At 40.1% G+C, this 21,080-nt stretch overlaps 1 protein-coding gene across 2 annotated transcripts in view; it reads left to right on the top strand.

Annotated features, from left to right (window-relative positions):
* The window catches only part of BAZ2B (bromodomain adjacent to zinc finger domain 2B), a 279,279-nt gene that overhangs the window by 184,910 nt on the left and 73,289 nt on the right, over positions 1 to 21,080 (top strand). Inside the window, exons 9-14 of one of the 2 annotated variants that reach the window (XM_054970384.1) lie at positions 2,550 to 3,171; positions 4,574 to 4,870; positions 9,320 to 9,380; positions 9,848 to 9,956; positions 10,231 to 10,332; positions 16,917 to 17,127. In XM_054970384.1, the coding sequence (XP_054826359.1) occupies positions 2,550 to 3,171; positions 4,574 to 4,870; positions 9,320 to 9,380; positions 9,848 to 9,956; positions 10,231 to 10,332; positions 16,917 to 17,127 (1,402 nt within the window). The remainder of the gene's footprint in view (positions 1 to 2,549; positions 3,172 to 4,573; positions 4,871 to 9,319; positions 9,381 to 9,847; positions 9,957 to 10,230; positions 10,333 to 16,916; positions 17,128 to 21,080) is intronic. The other variant, XM_054970383.1, reaches the window with a different exon arrangement.

The following is a 21,080-nucleotide window of genomic DNA, read 5'->3' as shown; positions in this document are numbered from 1 at the left end:
GAGAAAGATTATGCACAATAATGTGTGGAAAGGATCCTTAGCGATACCCATATCGATTTACTAAGGGGCCTCACAAATGAACTACTAAGCTGGCATTAGGTCATGCCAAACATAACCGTTTGGAAATGTGTGTGTTCTGCTTCAAATATTTTTGCCAGGCTTATGAGAACAGATAAGCATGTGAAGGTCTGCAAAGTTTGGAAGGAGGCTTTAGTTAGTAAACATAAACATAAACTGCTTCATACTTTTGTCAAGCAAGTGGCAAGAGATGAAACATAATGACTTGTGCTTCTTCATCTCATGTTTCCACACGCTGTCAAAAGTGGCAGGAGATATACAAATCCTCCTTTAAATGAGACCCAACAGATGGGGAGAGGAAGTGCAAGCCATACTTCTTCATAATCTCAATGTCATTATTTCCACAATTTGTATCCCACTTTTGTAATAGGAAGAGAAGATGCTGTCCCTCCTCCTCTTTAGGGGAGACCCAAAAGCATAGGCAGGAGTCCTTCATACTTTCCTTCTTGCTCTTTCCTTGGAACATCCTAGGCATATGTTAGAATAATGAACTGTAGGGCCCTTGAAAAATAGATGGAGCAAAAAATTAGCTCCAGAAGGACGTGCAGTACCAACTCAGGATTCTAAGTTTAATAACGTACTCTGTATTCATATTTTAAAAATTTCTTTAAAACTTGTCTTTTACCAGGAAAACACCCAAAACCTAGTGGCCCCATAATCTTTTTACCACATCTTCTCACAATATTGGGAGGTTATTCCATTTATGAAATGTATAATTACATACAAATGTAAAATCCCCTAGAAAGGTTTGGATGTGTTACACTATGACAGTTTTGTATTACTGAAAGGAAGATGACCCTGAATGTTGGACAACTCCATTTCGAAAAGGTTGCCCACAAAACGTTTGTTATGACTGCATATACTTGTAACTTGCATGTGAATTTAAGGCAACTTGAGGGCACTCCTGGGGGGAAAGCAGTGTCTTTCAGGTAAATAGGGTAATTTGTATTATATGTACATAAGGAAAGTGTAGAATATTTGCCATTCAGATGCTGTTAAAAGAATTCACAGTGGGATCCTAAACAAAATTACACTCCTCTATGTCCCATGAAGGCAGTAGACTTAGAACTCTGCCTAGGATGTACTAGCAGTGGCTAAAAACCAATAGCTCACGATTAAAAATGCATCCCAAGCCGTTTCCACACAGCTCCCTGCTGCTCGTAACAACCTGGAAGATCACGCAAAAATTGTGGCGTTGCGCAAATCTCGCGCGAGAAAATGCGATCTTCTGTGTTTTTTGCGCGATCTTCTGGGTTGTTACGAGCAGTGGGGAGCTGTGTGGAAACGGCCCCAGTGAGTTATATGACCCAAACATTTCCCCATTATTTCTATTAGTTTTTGGTTACATTTTAGATATCCTTACACTTAGCATATAAACCTGGCATGACAATTCTGTTTGCATATTACTTCTTCGTTTTCATTTATCCTTTCCCCCCCTCTTTGGAATGTGTTGCATTCTTGTTGCCCTTGAGATAATCAAAAGAATGAGCAGGCACTACTATACCAGCTATGCTTGCATCAAAGTAGCGAGAGTTCCATATTAATAGTCAAGGAGAATTGGATGGCATAATCACATTGTGTGTTGGATGCACCTTTTACATTTGTTAAATGGAAAGTAAAAGAAAAAAATCTCACGTTTTCTGCAGAGTTGTACATGTTTTCTGATTTTCAGTTACTATGTTTAATTGCTGAGGTATTGTAACTAATATTTTTGTTTAACAATTGTGAAGTCATAATCCATGTATTCTAATTTAAGTGTGAGGAATGAATGTGGTTTCATATGGTTTCCTGTGGTGTATATTCATTGTAGATTGTGAACAAAGGTTTGAATGGCCAGGTTTGTAGGAGAAGAGATTGAAACACTGTAGTGGCACTTAACCGTTAAAGGTTGCATTATACCTCTTACTGCAATGCTTATGATATCTTATTTTCACCCCAATGCTAAACCCAGTTCATTCAGAAGTGAATCCCATTAATTACAGTGGGAGCTGCTTCCAGGTAAGCATGAATAGGGTTGCAACCTCTTGATCTTTCTTGCTTCATAATAAATACTTGAAGAACACTAGCATGGCTTTGTTCTTTCCCTTATCAAGTTAATTTATCAGAGGTTGAAAATTAGAAGCCTTCCCCCAGCAGCTAACTATTGGCACATCCTTTATGCCTTTCTTCTGCATGTAAAGCAATGGCCCTCCTTTATCCCCTCTGCAGTGACCGCCTCCAGAATGACAGACAACACACGCCGTTTCTTTTGCTACCCACAACAACCTTATCAAGTCACAATTCCAGATTAGTCCCATCTTTCTTCATATATGAATCCAGGCAATGTTAGTTATCTTATTCAGAAAATGCAGAGCCGCTTCATGACCTAGATAGCTACTTATCTGCTTTGCCATCTATTTAAAATAGGTAAACTGTTAAGGGTTTTCCTATGGCATTTGGTTATATCTTTGGTTGTCTCTATGTTTCTACAGGAACAGTACAAACAAACATTCCCAGCACAGTTAAAGAAACAACATGAATCGCCCAAGAACCTGAAGAAGGTTATCACAGCAGTATCGAGTCCAAAGCCAACCAGTTCATCACCAGCTCATCAGAAACGCACCTCTTTAGAAAACAACCATTCTAATCCTTTCTTGACCAATGCACTTTTAGGTAACCATCAACCCAATGGAGTTATTCAGAGCGTCATTCAGGAGGCTCCTCTAGCACTTACCACCAAATCCAAATCTCAGCCCAAGGCTAATGAAAATGTACCTACTTCCAGCAACATAACCTTTTCCTCACCAGTAAATTTAAGCACGTGTGGGAAAAAGACACCAAGCAACCGGACACCTGTTATGTCTTCTACCTCTCCTGTATTACCTGGTCCAGCAAAGGAAAAGGCAGTCAGCAATAATGCAGTAACATCGGTAAAAACACAACACAACCATCCTTCCGCAAAATCACTAGTCGAACAGTTCAGAGGAACAGATTCGGACATTCTTAGCAGTAAAGATTCCGAAGACTCGAATGATGAGGAGGAGGATGACGATGACGATGAGGAGGACGAAGATGAAGATGATGAAGATGAAGATTCTGATGACAGTCAATCAGGTTTATTTAAATTTAAAGAAACTATGTTAAATGCATGTCTGCTGCCTTCCAAAGGCATCCTTCTCTTTCTTCCTTCAGAGATTCATTGTTCTGTTCTGGTTCCTATGACAACTATAACTTTTGAAATAAGAACTACAGAGTGATTAATTGATGAGCCAGCCTAAATGTAGCATAAGAGTCTCACTTGTTTGAGAGGTTGCTATTGTTGTTGCAGTTGGATCACCTTTTGAGGAAAGAGATAATAGTTATGAGATACCCAAGTGGTTTGGGTGAGGGGAGGATTTTCCAGTCTTTGAGAAAGGGGAGGGGGATGAAGAGTTAGAGTATTTTAGTGTTACAAACAACCTTCTTAGCAGGCAGACCTAGGCAGATGATGAGAGGGAGGGTAGGAAGTGTTACATCAATGCTTAGTTCTCGTGGCCCTTTCTTACATGCCCAGGGTAATGCCAGTCGCCACTTTGAGGTCAGGAAGCAATTTTCTCCAGGCCAGTTTGGCTAGGGATCCTGGAGGTTTTTTGCCTGTAGGCAATTTTCTGGGCATGGAACAGGGGTCAATGGGGGTGTGGGGGGGGAGGTAGTTGTGAATTTCCTGCATTGTGCAGGGGGTTGGTCTAAATGACCCTGGAGGTACCGTCCAACTCTATGATTTTATAAACCTTGACCAACAAGTTGCTTCTAAGTTGTATTGTATGTTAAAATCTGTGGAAGCCATAATGGGCAGAGAGTTGGTTTCTTTGTATAAGTTTGTGTTCACTGGCATTCTAGTAGAAAGCAGAATCAAAACTGGAACCCTACATTTTGTCTGGAAGGCTGAACAAAGCGATGCTGCGTTCAGACTTATGAGCATGGAGGCTAGTATGTTCTGCACTAGCTTTGGTTTTTGAACAGTCCTCAGGGGCAGAAGAGCTGTACATTTATTAAATCTTAAATTGGTCTGAAAGACTTATGAAATAAGCCAAATATGCCTGCCGTATATGGTGGCTCACAAATTGCTCAGTGAACGTCTAGTTTTTGCTGCCTACCTGGAATATAAAACAAAGTAAAACAGAAAGGGTGTGAGGCCTTTGGTAGGCTACAATATCTGGTTTGTTGGCCAAATTCAGTTTGTTGGATGACAAGTTGGGCCAGACATCAAGGTTTCAAAGGCCAAAAAAGGCATCCCAAATGGATTGCACAAGCCTGAAGAGGGTGTTGCCCTCCTTCCAATAAAGATGTTCTACTTCTGGGTCAAAATGGCCGATAGAGTGCCAACATCCATTGATTCTTCTTTGCTGTAAATAGTTTGGAATTCTCTATTACAAGTCATGTGCTTCTTACTTAAATGTTTTCCCAGTCCCCAAAGATGGTAGAATGGGGATGTGTCATTTCCTCATAATTCACAGTGCTCTCTATTTCCCCAAAGAATCTGATAGCAATTCAGAAGGGTCTGATACTGAAGGATCTGAAGATGATGAGGAAGAAGATGATAAAGACCCAGATGAATCGGAGACAGACACGGAGGGAGAAAAGTCTGCAGTTAAATTGAACAAAACAGCTTCCTCTGCCAAAAGCTCTTCCATCAATCTTGCTGCTTGCTCAACTCCACTTAACCTCCAAGTAGCAAAGACCCCAAGTTCTGCTCCTGCGGCATTATGCCCTAAGTCCCCTTCACCTGTCTTTGTGGGCACTCCTTCTGCACTTACGTCAAGCACACACTGTGGTATTGCAATGATTTTATTTAACAAAATACTGTTATCAGAGAAAAATAATTTGCTGGAATCTAAAAGGGGATGGGCGTTATTCATCGCTTCTCAAGATTCACCCTTGCACATTCAGTTCATGTTGCTACCTTTACACGCAGACATCTCAGCACTACATCATGTTCCTTTTTCTGAACCACAAATTAATCTCTACACTGGGAAATATACAGGCGGTTGTTATTGTGTGAATAGCAGTTTTCTCTTTTATTCCCAAAAAATTAACAAGGCTTGCTTCTGCATTGGGATTTTTCCTCTGGTGGGATACAGCATGCTCCTACTTCTGGGGGGAGCTTCTACATTAGATCATTCTTCTTACAAGTCCAACACTTGGGGCTCCTGGGGCTTTCCGCTTTCAGCCAGAGCAAAGGAAAAACTTCCTGTGCCCTGACTTAAAGGGGTAATGTGGGGTGGCTGTGGGTGGAGTCTCCGCAGAATCTCCGCCGACAGCCAATCCAGGAAAGGGCGTGGCACTAAGCTGTGCCTTCAAATTACAGTGCTTATCTCTCTTTCCTTCCCACTTTTCAGACTTTCAACAGGCTTTTTTTAGTTCACAGCTGATCTGTGGTGCTCTGAACAAGTGCTGTTCCTCTGCACGCACATGCACGCACACACCCCACTTCCTGCTGCTTCCACAGCAGGGATGGTTTTTCCTGCCCCACCATATGGAAACATTTTAGGAAGCTGCTACAAACTATGGCTTCCAGCTTCCCTTCTTCTCATAAGAATGTAAGAGCATCTATGCTGGATCAAACCTGTGATCCATGTAATTGAGCATCTTGTTCTCACACAGTGGCTAACTGGGTGCTCGCACAGTGACATCCCTCTTGTCCAGAGAGAGGAAGAGAGGGGAAATGAGAGAACAGAGTGGCTCAGAAACTGTGGCCAAGGGTATCGAATTGTGAGACATTCTCAAATTTTCCTTGCAGCCTGTCTCATCTGGCTCAGCCAATCTCATACAATAATCTTTCTGCCAAGCTTTCTGATATGGCACACTCAATTGAAGGCTCAAGCACAGATTCTTCTGTGTAAATTCTAAACAATGTAATTTTTTTTTCTTTTGCAGATTTAGCTGCCAAGATTTAGTAATTGCCAGATAGGGTAGAAGCAGCTTGGGGGATGGCCTTTTCTAGTAAGAAAAATGGCAAGTGTGGAAAGGCTTTACGTTTCTCTTCTCCCCCATGACGTTCTCCTCTTTGCAAAAGCAATACTAGCAGCTGAATTTGCAAAAAGAAAGTAATGTAAAATAAATATGGAAAAAAATTTAACTCACAGGACCAAACAAGACATTATGTACACTAGCCCACAGTGCACATTTGCCCCACATTGGGGCAAATGACACTTTCTGGAGACCTTTGGGTTCAGGAAAATAGCATGGGGGATGACCCTTTCCCCACAACTCACCATAGTCCCAATCTGAAGTGGCCCCTGGAAGTGCTTGGGAAACCAGTTTCTGACAGCTGCTGCCTACCTGAGGAGAATAAAAAGGAATGCCAAATTTGGCCCATAATTAAAACCCCAAGAAGAGCCACTAAGACAGACTCAGTTCCACCTTAAAGACTAATACATTCATGTGCCCAGAGCCTATTTTGTCAGATACAGTATACATCTTTAGCACATCATTGCAGTTGAAGACCTGCAGGATCCAAATCTAGCTTTTATCTGCTTTCCGTGTCTTAGAGAATCTTGATAGTTTCCAGGTTCTTGGATCCCCATGACAAACCTATTTAACTAATGAAGACATTATTCATCCTCTTTGAAAACAATGCAAAACTGGTTTACCACTATATCTCAGTTCTATCCCTCGATTTGCCTGTTTATGATATGGAAACAGGGATTGTTTTTGTTTTGTTTTTTAAGGAAGGTAGGTGCTGCTTCTGGGTCAGTTGCTCTGACCACAGTTTTGACACCACAGATTTACACTGAGGAAAAATATAGTCTTGCAGAGTATATTGCAGAACCCTTACTGCATTATATAATAAATGATCAAGATGGTATTTATCTTGTTAAAATGTATCAGGTTGAATTCTACATAACCAGATAGCTTTGATTTTCTTCAAAAAACGGCCGTTCACAGTGCCCTTGCAAATTCAAAGTAGGTAGTAATTTTGATTCTCCTGCGGACTGCAAATTAGGAAAAAAAACTACTTATTTAGATTAAGATGTTTTTTACAAGTTAGTATTTCCACTAAAGAGTCAATTTATGACTAGTCATTGCTGTACATTGAACTTGAATTCACCATTTTTGCGTGTGTGAATTTTGGTTACATTTAGGGGTGTGTGCTTTGGGCTTCCGATTCAGATAAATTACCCGAATCGGACCCGATCTGTAAAGATTAGGGATATCCAAATTGGGGCCAGTGTGCTGGCCCCAATTCAGAAATCCCTAACCAAAGCTTTTCGAAGCATTCGGAATGCTTCGGAAAGCTTCGGGGCTGAGTTTAAAGGGCCCCGCCGCTGCTTGCAAGCAGTGGCAGGGCCCTTTAAACATCATCCCACCCCTAGCCCCCCACTGCCATCCCCAGCCCCCACCCCCACCCACCTGGTCGGCGGCAGTGGTGGCTCTGGCTCCTCTGCCGCCACACCACCGCCTGAGCCTGTGGGGTGGTGGGGAAGGCCAGAGCCGCCGCCACCACTGACGCCTCCGGCCCTTCCTGCCCCTTAATTGGCCGCGGTGTGGCGGTGGCCATTTGAGGGGCAGGAAGGGCCGGAGGAGGCAGAGAAAGCCCTTCCTGCCCCTCAAATGGCTGCCACACCGCCACCGCGCCACATCCAGTAGAGGGGCAGGAAGGGGCGGAGGCGGCAACAGCAGCGACTTCGGCCTTCTCCACCGCCCCGCAGGCTCAGGCGGCGGCATGGCGGCAGAGGAGCCGAACCGGCTGGCTCCAGGCCATCGCAGCCTTGTGCTGCCACTGCCGCCACTGTGGCCTGCTGCCCAGCTGTCAAACACCCTCCCGCCTGGTAAGTGGGTGGAGGTGGCAGGGTTTCCCCAGGGGGGTTTGGAGTGGAGCGGTTGCCCCTGGGGGGTGGAGGGGTTGCCCCAGGGGAGGTGGGGGTGGGGGAGTTTTCCCCCATCACTTCAGTATGCTCTGAATATTTACGGAGCATACCGAAGCGAGTAAAATACCTTAATTCCGAAGTGGTTTGCCGCTTCGGAATTAAGGTATTTCCAGATTTTTTTCCCGAAGCAACCTGGCCCTGCACACCCCTAGTTACAATGAGGGAGGTGAGGAGAGGAGCTTCATGTGGGGCACAGGAAACAGAAAAATATCTTATGCAGGCCTCTGTCAAAGTGCATCCAGTGTGTGAAAAGAAGTTCTCAAAAGTCAGTAAGATGCTTGACGTCATAACAGTTATCCAATAGCCACAGGCATATTGCGCACCTTTGGCTATAGAACTGTTGAGAATCACAGGTTTATCTGTAAATATATAGCCAGGAATTTAATTAAACTAACTTACAAGCAGGTTCTTTTAGGGTCCAATCCAGACTTGCTTCTTAGCATGGGATGAATATAACATGCTCACTCAGTTTAAATGAAGAATCAAGATAATTCCAATAGCGACCTGTTGCATTCTAATGTTTTTAGTGTTGTTTTTCTTCTTATATCTGTTTTATGTCAGTTTTTAATACTTTTAAATGCAATTGTAGTCCATCCGTGGCTTAATTCAGACGTTGTGCAAAACTATGGTATATTTAAACTAACAACGGTTAGTGTAATTGTCTGTCTGAATGTAGACCTCTCCGCTAACTATGACTAGTTTGGAGCCAACAAGCCAGAATAAGAAGATGGTTTACTAACTATGAGTTCATGTGAGTTCTAAATTTAATTTCAATTCTGTGCGGACATCTTCCCAGGCTACAGAGAGAAACATTTGACTAGGCAAACTTGGTTCTAGGTGATTGTACATGAGCTGAATCCTGGCTCTTCAGACTAACCATAGGTAAAATAAATCATGGTTTTGTGTGATGTCTGAACCAAGCCCATGTGTAGACTGACAAAAGTTCTGTTGAAGTGTCTAGAGTTTCTACCCCTTTAAAATGGTCTCCTATTTTAAATCAGGTTCCATTTATCCACTTCCTCTTCGCGTGTGTGTGTGTGTGTGTGTGTGTGTGTGTGTGTGTGTGTGTGTGTGTGTGTGTGTGTGTGTGTGTGTGTGTGTGTGTGTGTGTGTGTGTGTGTGTGTGTGTGTGTGTGTGTGTGTGTGTGAGAGAGAGAGAGAGAGAGAGAGAGAGAGCCCTCCACGGGCTGTTTTAATTACAAAGGTTGCATGTCTCTCTATCACTTTTATCTGACTGAAAAGATGCAAATAAACAAGTAAATAGATGAGTGTATAAGTTAAAGTGGCAAGATGTGATTGTGCAATTATCGTTTCTGTTTGCCCCTCTCTAAAATAAATGAATTCTATTCAAGGTACTTCAAAAAGGCGAAGAGTCACAGATGAGCGAGAATTGCGCATTCCTCTGGAGTACGGGTAGGTAAAAGACATCTTTGCATTAAATTTTGGCAGTCAGTTGTGGCAGCAGCCATCACTCTGTAAGAGGATGCTTTTGAAATAGCTTTTATAGCTCTTGAGTCAAGATCAAACGTTAACGACAATACTTACTTAGAACAGAGAGTTACAATTTTTGTTAACGCTGAGGGCAGAAGTATAGCTGGTTTGCGAACTGCATATTCTTACTAAGGCAGACCAACGAAGGATGGAGAAGCCATTTGTACAGGAAAATTTAAGAGGAGGCTCTAAGACAAAGCACGTGCCTGGCATTGAGAAGATCCACGGTTCAATTCTTGCCTTCTCCGGTCACATGATCTCAGGCAGCTGGGTTGGGAAAGAGCTATCTTACCTGAGACCCAGGAGAATTCCATGAACAGAATTCCACAAGTGGTTCTGAGGATGCAAACCAGTGCATGTTTCTTACATATAACTGTATTTTACTATAGCTGGCAAAGAGAAACAAGAATAAGGAACTTTGGTGGCCGTCTTCAAGGAGAAGTAGCCTATTACGCACCATGTGGAAAGAAGCTACGGCAGTACCCTGAAGTAGTAAAGGTATATTTTAAATGTTATACTGCCTGGTACTTATTAAGCATGCACTCAGTTCTTCATAAAAATGAACTTTTTCCTCCAGTAAAGTTCCTTGATGCAAAATGTCCTCTGATGTGAGGCTAATGTACCTTAACCTGCCTCTAAATTGACCTCTTGTAAATTCATATTCCCTTTGCCAGAATATGCAAAACATTTGACTTCTCTAATATTAGCTGTACTTCAAAGCTGGGTTGTAATGACTAAAAAGCTGAAGTGGAAAAATATGTGATTTTTTCAGTATCTCAGCAGAAATGGAATAATGGATATCTCAAGGGACAATTTCAGCTTCAGTGCAAAAATAGGAGTGGGTGACTTCTATGAAGCCAGAGATGGACCGCAGGTATCCGCTTTTTAAAAAAAGTAAAGTCTTTGATCCGAGGAGTAGTATCATAAATCTTAGTGAAATAATTTTTTACTACACTCTGGAGCTTTGCTATTGTTAGCTGGTTAATTCTTACAGCCCTACGTATGACTTTATGGTAGTAGTTGAGAGTGACTGAACACTTGCCACCCTTCCCCCTGAAAGTGCTGAAAACCTTCACAACCCACTGGTTTTAGAAGCACACATCAGGTGTTCAGAATCTCTCATAATCAGGTTGGAAGCTGCAGTCATCTAATATCATGGGCCTTTGAGATTAATTATATTCATTTAAATATTTCTTAGATCCATTTTATTCTTTTATATACGTGGTAGTCATAGATGTATTCATATATCATTGATTTTTAAAAAAACAATCCATTGTCTCTGTGGCATTGTTTAAATACAAAGTTAAATCACAGAAGTATTTGTTCTGTGTAGAGAATGTATTATGGACTCAGTAAAGTATACATAATTAAGACAAAAAAACAGTCAGCCCCAGGAAGAATATGATAAATGTTTCTTGGTAGGGTGGGGAGAGCAGTTACGTTACATTTTGGCTGTGAGACTCCTATTTTCTGTTTTTGGCAGCATATGGTACAATCCTAAAAACCCCTTACTGGGAGTAAGCCCAATTGAATAACTGAGTAGGACTGTAAATAGACCTGCTTAGGTTTGAGAGGAATTCACATTATTTTATTTTTTACTTTCTTATCTGAGAATACGGTGAAATCTAATTTCTTTAACTGGAATCTTTCCTTATTCTAGATGTGCCTTTCTGTCTTCAGATCCCGCTATGTCACTTGCTGTAGATGTGAGGGTCTTTGTTTGGCCATGGTTTTGTTTTTTTAAAATACATTTTCCACAGTTACAAAACAAGTGTGTATAGATATTATCCAAATAGTTCCCAAAATTGACCTTTCATTTTGAAAGTGTTTATATTCTACCCACACAAAATCTACAAAAATATGAAATAATACAGAACCACATATTTTGGGAATGGAGCTGTATATATTTTCTTTCAATAACTGAAGGAAAATTAATAACAATGCCCATTCTTGCAAGGTGTATAATGCAACGTGGGATCTGTATAAAATCAAGGCTGAAACTTAGACTGAAGTCTCACAAACAGTAGTACATTCTTACTGAAAACTGGCATGTCAGAAAGAATGTTAGGCAAAAAACACTTTTTCCTGACATCTAGTTTTCTGTGAGCAGGATTTTTTAAAACTAAGGAATATTTAGTGATGAGAGACAACATATTAAGAGCCAAGAAACAGTTTTGCCAGTTACCACCTCATCTGCTGAATGTGAGAAGTAGGCCTCAGGTATCTATTGTCTGAACTTCTGTAGTTGCCTCACGGACTAATGGGTAATGTGGTTCTCAGAAGAAGATTTGAGATCTCTAAGAGAAAAGTCTCAGAAGAGTCACGTAACTAAAACTCCCAGATTCTGTGAGAGAAGCCATGATAGAAAACCATCAGTTGCCATCAGGGTATAACTAGACTATATATTGGCTTTATGCTGCTTTTACAGTCACAGTTTCACCTACAAAATCCTAGACATTGTAGTTTGGTGAGAAGTTTGATCACTAGATTGGATTCCACTTAGAATTTCTACCTGTGTGGGTAGGGATTTTCGCTGATCTCCCCCTAAACTATTCATGAGGGTCCCCTAAATCCCAGGAGCAGCATTTGGGGAGATATTTTAAGCTGTTGTGGGAGGGGGCAGTTGGGCTTCTATGGACACACATCCGTTCATTTGCAGAAATTGTAGGCAGGATCCAAGTCATTGTTTGGTAAATGTTTGATAAAAATCAGGATGATGGTGGATAGAAAATTATGCCAATTTAAGTTTGTAGTGTAGAATATAATCAAAGGCTTGGATGATAAGAAACATGAGTGAAATGGAATTAGTTTTCCTTACACATAATACTGGGATCCCTGATCTCCCCAAAAGCTACTGCTAAGTTTGCAGAGGGTGAGTGGTTGAAAATTGCCTGGGATGTGCCTCGAGGGAAGAGGAAGTTGCTGGGGACTGCCTTCTTTCTCTCTGTCTCTTGCACAAGGTCTTACATGAACAGAGCAAGAGTTCATGGGGCCAGGCATCGACTATTCCTGTCCAGCTCATGTCATTTCTGAGGAGCCTTGACTCCAAGAAGCCGTTTTTCAAGGTCCTCCAGTGGGAAGGGGGAGGACACAAAAATCTCTTCTGGAAACTATACTTCATTCATGACTCCTAAAATCCAAGCCAAAGCTCTGATCTAGGTTGTCATGATCATGTGACAAGTTCTTTAATCTTTTCTCCCTTTTCCTTTGAGTTGTATAAAGCTGTGCTTTTAATTACTTCTTTCAACATGTCTCGACCCCTGAAGCAATGTACTGCCCTGGGGCTCTTGTAAAATCAAGATTTATTCTCTGATTTGTCACGTGGCCTCAATGAACTCGCTACATCAAAATCACACCTCTTCACTTGATATGATTTTGAGTGATCTTTTCTGCTGTGGTCTTACTGGTGGATTCTATTATTTATTCACGTTATTTGTAGTCCACCTTTCTCCCTGCGACTCAAGATGGATTACACAAAGTCATACAAACAATAGGATAGAACATCCAATCAACAATGCAAAAGGATTTGGATTGTAGGACTCTGGAACCAACCAGAAATATAAACAGAACTGATTCTAACCAATTTGCAGACACTCGTATAATCACATCAGTTCCAAGCAAAAATGTATTTGGTCTATAGATGCTACCTGCGCTGAATCTTATAAAAAGCAAGAGGATGTGATTGACAGTTATTCTCAGTTGTGTGACCAAAATGAAATATTGCACACACTCATCACTATTTCACACGGACTCTCCCCAGGTTTCAGAAATTGTTTGCAAGGTGTTCTTGTTCCATCGAACATTTAATAAACCCATTATTGAGCATTATTGCTGTGGAATTTGTCTGCTGATTGGGTTGTCTTGTTAACTTTTTCTTCTGATGGTGGTTATTTGTCAGGTGTTGAGCACGGGGGAAGTGTATATGGGGTTGTATTTGTAAGGCTGTAATCATTCTTTTATTGTGGTGTTTTATTATTATTCCTTTTTATTGCTTTGTTTTATTGTTCTGTTTCATATTGTTTTGGAAGCCGCTTCAGGTATATTAGAATGTGGGTATACATTGTTGACATAAACAAGTAAATAATAAGTTTTCAGCCCTACATACCATTGATGCTTTCTGGTTCTTAGTACATGTACGGTTATAATTTGTAAAATGCACTTTGAGATCAATTCTAGCCAGGCAAACAAGATGAACAATTTGATTATTCAGAGTGTTAGGTTTAAATTTGCGACTCCATTTGGGTGGAGGCAGGAGACATGTAAGAATCCTGGAGGGCACAGTCACTGTTGCATTAGTTAGTGTGGAGCTCTGCAGGATGTTGAACTTTGGAGAGCACTAAATAAAGGTAAGTAAATCTTCAAGCGTTAGGAGAACTTTTGTTTTTTACTGTAATGAGTGTGCTTCAGAGAACATTAATGACAAGCGCAATTATGTTTTATTCAGAGTTGCAGCTTTATCTTTTTAATATAATTGAAATAATATTATGCCAACTAGTGTAAATGCGCTTTCTTGGGCCATTGCTTTCATATATGTCTACATGTGTTTGTTCTCTGAACTCCAAACCCTCTTGCCTTTTTTTAGTGTTTAATTATTTGTATTTGCAAATCCCGTATAATATAATTGTATGTTATGCGATAATTGAATATTTGGTCTTTGTCACCAATAACCTTTGTAATCTGTCCTTGCTGCAGTTAAACATGGATTGCCGTGCTTAATTGTTTTAATGTAACTGTTTAGCTTTGCAGCGGTAGGATCTGATGCAGTTCTCCTCAAACCAAGGCTATTGTCCTCACTTTATACATTTTATGAGATCATACTCAAATCTTTTCATCCTATAAATGAACTCACCTGTTGCAATCCAGCAAAGAAACTAGCGGAGATTGAACTTTACCACAGTTAGATATGACATCTAATAAGATCCATTTCTTTAGCAAGCCTTGCCAGAACCAACACAGCCTCGCCGTATCTGTCTTTTCATTACCCACACACCACTGATCACAGTCAGTTTTTCATCTCCCTAAACCCATTAGCCTCCTCTCATCTTTCCTCTATAGACTATAACACTTTGCCTCTGTTGGATGCTGTATCTAGCATATGCATAATGCAAAACATCTACCTATTGGTCATTATGGCCATCGGGACTTCTGGTTGGCCAATGGCCTTCTCCCCTCCCATCGTGGTGGCAAGAAGGGTGGTGCCTGGATGAGCTGTGTGCAGTCTGGAGAAAGCAGTCTCTAGCTGAAATGTGTGCAACCCAATGAAGGCAGTGCTCAGCCAAGCCATGTACTGTGCAGGGAGGGAGGTACCCAGTACACCTGATGCAGGGTAGAGGGTGTCAAGCCTGTCCAAGCCCCACACAGATGGGGAAAGCAGCAACCATCCCACCTAAGCCCCATGCAGCATACATCTGGCTGGGCAGGCAGGTTGATTCTTTCTCTGTCCCTCCTTTAGGGAATAGGTGGGGATGGAGTAGAGTGGGACAGGGCCCTTTCCAGGGCTATTTTTTCTTCGCATTCCACCCTTGCAGTCCTGCATAACTTGTGAGACACCAAGAAGAATACAACCTACCAAAAATTCTGGCCTGCCAGGTGCTCCATAAGGTTCTCATTTCTGTTGCCTGTCACAACTGTATTCAGCTTGCTGAGTCACATGTTGTGCCTGCTTGTTGTGATATCATTATGACAGTAATCTAATGAAACCTGCATTGGTATCTGCAAGATCTTTTATGAGGTATAAAGAAACGTTCTGTTAATGTTAGCCCCAACTTACAAAACGATGTCTTATAGCCCAGACTCCAGATACATTTGACTGCTATGCCTGTTTAAATAAAAACATAACTTAATAAAGCCTCTTCCTCTGAAAATTGAAGTGAAATTTGCCCTTAGTACTAAAGACAGTGCACGAAAGTCAGGAATTTGCTATGAAAGAATACAGATGCCATATAGGGAAAATTAAGAAGGCTGAATCACATTCAGCAATGACCTGAGGTTTCCGTAGCATGGAATAGAATGGAAAATTAAAGAAGGGACTGTAACAAATTAAAAAGTTATGTATTAGGGTGCATGTGTTTTAAATAGTAGATGGAAATTAATCTCAGTAGATGAAAAGTGTGCTTTGTTAAATAAAACTCAAAAAGAAACAAAGAGTTTCAATACAGCTGCTATATAAGTGAACTATATACTGACCATTTGTGCTGCTATCAGAAATGTACATTGTAAATGCTTAAGCATCCTCTTGTTGTATATACATTTAAATGATGTGGGACATATTATAGATGCTCCTGAAAAAGAGATGATTGCTTAGAGACAATATAATAATTTATCATCATGCTAACCAATAAATTTGACATTCACTTAGTTTAAGGATCACTAATATTTCCTGTTTAAATTTAACATTTCAAATTGGAATGTTCGGCAAAAAGAATCTAAAACCACAGAATAATGACATGCAAGCAATGGATTTTGTTCTGGATTTTATATCATGTTTGATCATTAAGCATATAGTTTCAAAGAAACTATTCATAACTTCTTGAGAATAAGTTTATATAAAATCACTATGATGCAAGAGATTGGTAAGTGTAGCATCAGGTTTATAAAATAAATCTAAACAGTAAGTGTAATGGTATCATTACTATACAGTAGTTGTATGATTGTATCTGTCTGCTGTAATGTATTTATATTTACTAGGAATATATTTATATTTACTTGGAATGTGAAGTGATGAAAGATTTAATCAACAAAATTAATTAATTAAACCCACATTCTACCAAAATCTTAATACAAGTACCTTTTTGAGAAAATTGAAAATAACATATTTTCTCTTGAGTGAAGCAATGTACAATTTTTAATTTTAAAAGTTATCACTTATTTTTAGAAGGAAAGGCAATCTAATTTCCAACATGTTTAATATGGTGACTGGTCCTTTATTTTAATTTCCATTACATGTAGGAATGAATAATATTTAATTTTCTATAGCACAGTTAACACATCACCATGTAAAAGTAAATAAGTTTAGATTCCATTAGTATTACGGAAGATTAACATTTAAAAGATATATTTTAAATTATTTCAGCTGAACTATATCAGTTTTATTGTATCTAAAGCTTGTTGCTACAAAGAAATCTACAGAGATTTCATTCAGGAGTACAAAATACCTGTTGGCTTGGGCTGTAAACTAGACAGGAAGAATTATGCTTTCCCTAACATTTGACAGAATGAGGGAGCCACTGTTGATATATGGTATTCAATCTAATATTCATCGATTAATGATGGTACAGATTCTACTCTGCGCTTAAAGCTTTAGTTGATTAATCTAATGAAATCAATTCAAGCTTGCAGTACTAATATTACAGTTATATAGACATATGTTTTTGTGTATTTATGTACTGTTGTATCTGTTTTGTTTTCTTGTCCATTTTATGTTTATAATGCCATTCTGTGAAATATATTGATTACAAGGGGATGCAGTGGTGTTTACTGAAAGAAGAAGAAGTCCTTCCCCGTATCAGAGCTATGGAAGGACGTAGAGGACGACCGCCAAATCCAGAAAGGCAGCGTGCTAAAGAGGAATCGAAAATGAGGCGTCGCAAGGGTCGGCCTCCAAATGTTGGTAGCACTGAGTTCCTTGACAACACAGATGCTAAACTGTTGAGAAAGTTACAAGCCCAAGGTAAGGACATCATTATCTCTTTCCCCCAAGTTGGTTAAAAAGTATCAATGGAACACTGATTCTGTACTTTTGAAAGGCAAATCCTTGTCATATACCTCTGTTGATATGAGATGGTTTTAAAAAAACACAAACTTCAATTGGAGAATTGCCCAGAGTATGAACCTCCATAGTTCCTGAACATTTCTAGGTTGCAGTCCAAGTATCCTGCTTGTTTTGAAGTTCCATTGCCACAAAGGAGTAGGGTTCCCATCCCCCCGGTAGGGGCAAGGGATCCCCTGCTCCCAGCTTCCCCCCCCCCCCACCTTTCACCTGGCCAGCAGAGAGAAAAGGTTCAGGAACAGGTCAAGAAACCTTAGAGTGTACTCCCATGTGCTCTGGAACTCTTCTGTGTCGCTCCAAAAATTACATCTTTCTCAGTGAGACATAGAAGTGCGGGGTCACACCAGGGGGAAATTTGATCAAAATTGGCCCCCAGCACTAGATTGGGGACTGATTTTTAACAAATTGACGTGATCCATTGCTTCTGCATCATGTCAGGAATGACATCATTCCCGGTGTGACACGGGAGCCTTACAGAGAGTACATGCAAGGTAAGTAGTCCTCATGCACATCCCCCCACGCACCCCCCAGTCCTCCAGTTTGAGCCTTGAGGGACCTGGCAAACCTGCAAAGGAGGCTATCATCTTTTCAGTCCTGTTCCTTCGCACTCTGTTTTTCTCTCTCCCTATGCCCGCTGAGACTTATGTTCTTTGGCAGGTGGGGACAAGAGAGGGACTGTAGATGGTACAGAATTGGAGACTTCTCTGTTGCAGCTTCTTTCATAAAGAGACAATAAGAAACTTCAAGTTCTTAAAGAGACAATAAGAAACTTCAGGTTGCATCCTGGCCACCCTACCTTTGTGTTTTGATACCTATGTAGCTCAACATGAAAACAGTCCTTCCACATTTGCCTGCTTCAGAGCAGGAGGATATGAAAAATCTAGTTGTATATTGATCTTTGGAAGTCTGTATTGTTCTCTGTCATATGCTTCTGGATATATTTGGCATTCTCAGAGGAAAGATAAGAACGTGTGTTTCACCTGTTCAGCTCCTGTTTTGTCATTTAAATTAGATTCATATGCTGTTACATCCTTTTCAAAATTGTCGATGTTAAGTACTTTAATATAATAGGCCCTTTCCCTACTATTATTAGATCAGCCATCTTTATTCTATTTTTCTAAGCACACATTCTTTCCAGTTCTTTTCTTATATAAACACACTTCATACATCTATAGAAATGGGGTTTTGCTCCTGGAAGCTTATGCCCACAATTGATTTGTTAGTCTTTAAGATACCATGAGATTCTTTCATACGGTATATAAATCCCTGTTTGCAATCACAACAAGGAGAAGATAAGATTAAGCAGCAATTCATTCAGTTTCTCACTGCCCTATGTTTATATTTCTGATACTTGTACTTGATAGCTGTACAAAATATGAAAGTTCCTTTCTTTTCTACCATGTTCTAGTGAATGATGAAGAGATTTAGTGTAGTCTGTCTTACATGCACACAAAAGTACATACATCAGTTCTGGTCATTAGTGCATACAGCCAATTATAAAGTATTTGCTTTCACTATCTGCAGAATTTTCTACTTATGTGGGTGGTTTGGCCTGCAAACCTTCAAGTTAACAATACATTATTTCTCAGAGGACTTCAACACTCATTTCACTAATGCTATATTGAGCTCTCCCTAAACTTTCAGGCATCCCAAGAATTGGTCATGCGGCAATTTACTTGGGGAATTTATGAGGTGCTCGTATAATCTATACATGACCAAGATGTAAACACTTGCCTAGATGAGAGTTCACCTCCTGTAATGTGCAAATTTATTCTGAGGAATCATCATTAAAACTTGCTAGCCCTGGCATGAAACCTCAATTTGACAATGATAATGAAAAAGTTTACTATTATGCTAACCCATTAGAAATAATTGCCTGCTAAAGGGGGAGAAGGGAGTAGCAAGCAGAATTTTTGGCAGTCTAAAAAACTGAAAAAACGCCTTCCTTATCAGTACTGAATTCAAATTTCTATTACATGGTGAATCGGTTCCAAAAGATGAAAGCAACTTTATCTTCTCATCTTGGGACTTGCGCTCCTGGTGTGATGTCTTTTTGAAAAAGTGAAAGTTCTCATCAGTATTGTAAATGCTTGTATATTTACATATGCGCCTCATGATGTGATAAATATTACAGAACTGAGTTCAAGCTCCTCACACTTATGTGAGGAGGATAATTATCCAGCACTTGGCACAGGCTTCAGAGAACACGCCAGCCTTCTGGAAATTCTAATTTCAATGACTCCTGATTCCATAAACTGGCACATATGTATAGTTCCAAAGAATATGCATCTGTGGCATAAATATTCTGCCAATAATTCTTGGAGGGGAGGGGAGTGTTGTAAGATAACTTGTCTTGCACTTGAGATTCTGCTGTGTTGTGCCTAAGTGTAATATGTATAGCTGTGGGTTTCACAACTGTTGCTGCACACTGTTGCTTTTGTAGAAAGCCTAGCTGCTTTGCTGGGAGTCCCCATAGCTCATTGTACGAGCGCAGGCTTGGCATGTGTACGTCTCCATTCCGATCCACAGCTTCTGCAGTAAAAAGATCTCAAGCAGAAGAAAATATGGATCTGATGGACCAATGGGTGTGGTAGTTAGTATTTTACATGCCTTGAGAACCTACATTCAAACTTGTGTTGGCTGTCATAAAGCACACTGAGTAGTCAGCTGCACTTTGTCAACCTAGGGTTGTAGGATGAAATGGAGAAGAGAACCATATATATCAACTTGAGCACCTAAGGAGGAACAATAGGCAAAAAATGCAAATAATATATAAATAGAATAAATCGAGTAAGGCAGGTTCATATCTTGGCCTTATTATCCTGGAACAACTGTGGCCCTGTAAGTGGCAGTGTATTTGAGGGGATGATATTTGTGCAAAATAATTTACTATTTAAAATATGGAACTTTAAAAAAATACAAAAGCCAGGGCTGTCCTTGCCAAAATGGTATTTTTTTTCTTACCTACTCATAAACCCCAGAATCATGTGAAGATAATTTCATAACCTTTCAGCATGAATGAAATAACAACAACAACAACAACAACAACAACCTGTTTGTGCCTGAACAGAGTATAACAAAAACAATGGCCTTTTCCACACATCCTTAAAGGGTTGGCCCTCTCACCAGATTCTGCCAGCTTTAAGGACAGGCGCCCTTTAAGGATGTGTGGAAACAGGCAATGTCTAATAATCTTTATCCTACTTGTACCCTGCCTTTCTTCCCAATGGGGACTCAAAGTGCCTTACCTCACTCTCCTATCCTCCATTTTATCCTTACAACAATCTTATGAGGTTAGGCTGAAAGTATATGACTACCCCAAGGTCATTGAATAATCTGCTGTAGTAGAAAATATTAAAACATAATCCAAGTTAAAATGTTCACTTCTACCAGATATTGTATTTATTTATTTAAATTGTTTCTATCCCATTTTTCTGAAACACAGTCACGCCAGGTGGCTAAAAATCACATCTTTTAAAACGATTTAAAAACCAATAACAATATTATCAAGAAAATCAGCAGGAGGTCAAATTCGGAACTGCAAAAATGAGAAATCTATCAAACCAACAATGTCTTTATTTTATGTCAATCATAGCTCACCAGCAACATGGCACCGCAATGAAATCACAGCATTTTAGGGTTATAGTGAGCTTACTCTATTCACTTGATCCCTACTTCATATTTTAATTTTAATTATAAATATCAAAATGATACAAGCCACAGAGGAAGTGATTCTGAAAGAATTCAAAGAAGTAGTTGCCAGCCTTGAGGTGGGGCCTGAAGATCTCCCATAACAACAGAAATCATTTTCCCTGGAGAAAGTGGCTGCTTTGAAGGGTCAGCTATATGGCATT

The sequence above is a fragment of the Eublepharis macularius genome, chromosome 2 (genome assembly GCF_028583425.1).
Source record: "Eublepharis macularius isolate TG4126 chromosome 2, MPM_Emac_v1.0, whole genome shotgun sequence".
Taxonomy (NCBI): Eukaryota; Metazoa; Chordata; class Lepidosauria; order Squamata; family Eublepharidae; genus Eublepharis; species Eublepharis macularius.
This window is presented reverse-complemented; position numbering and strand designations above follow the sequence as displayed.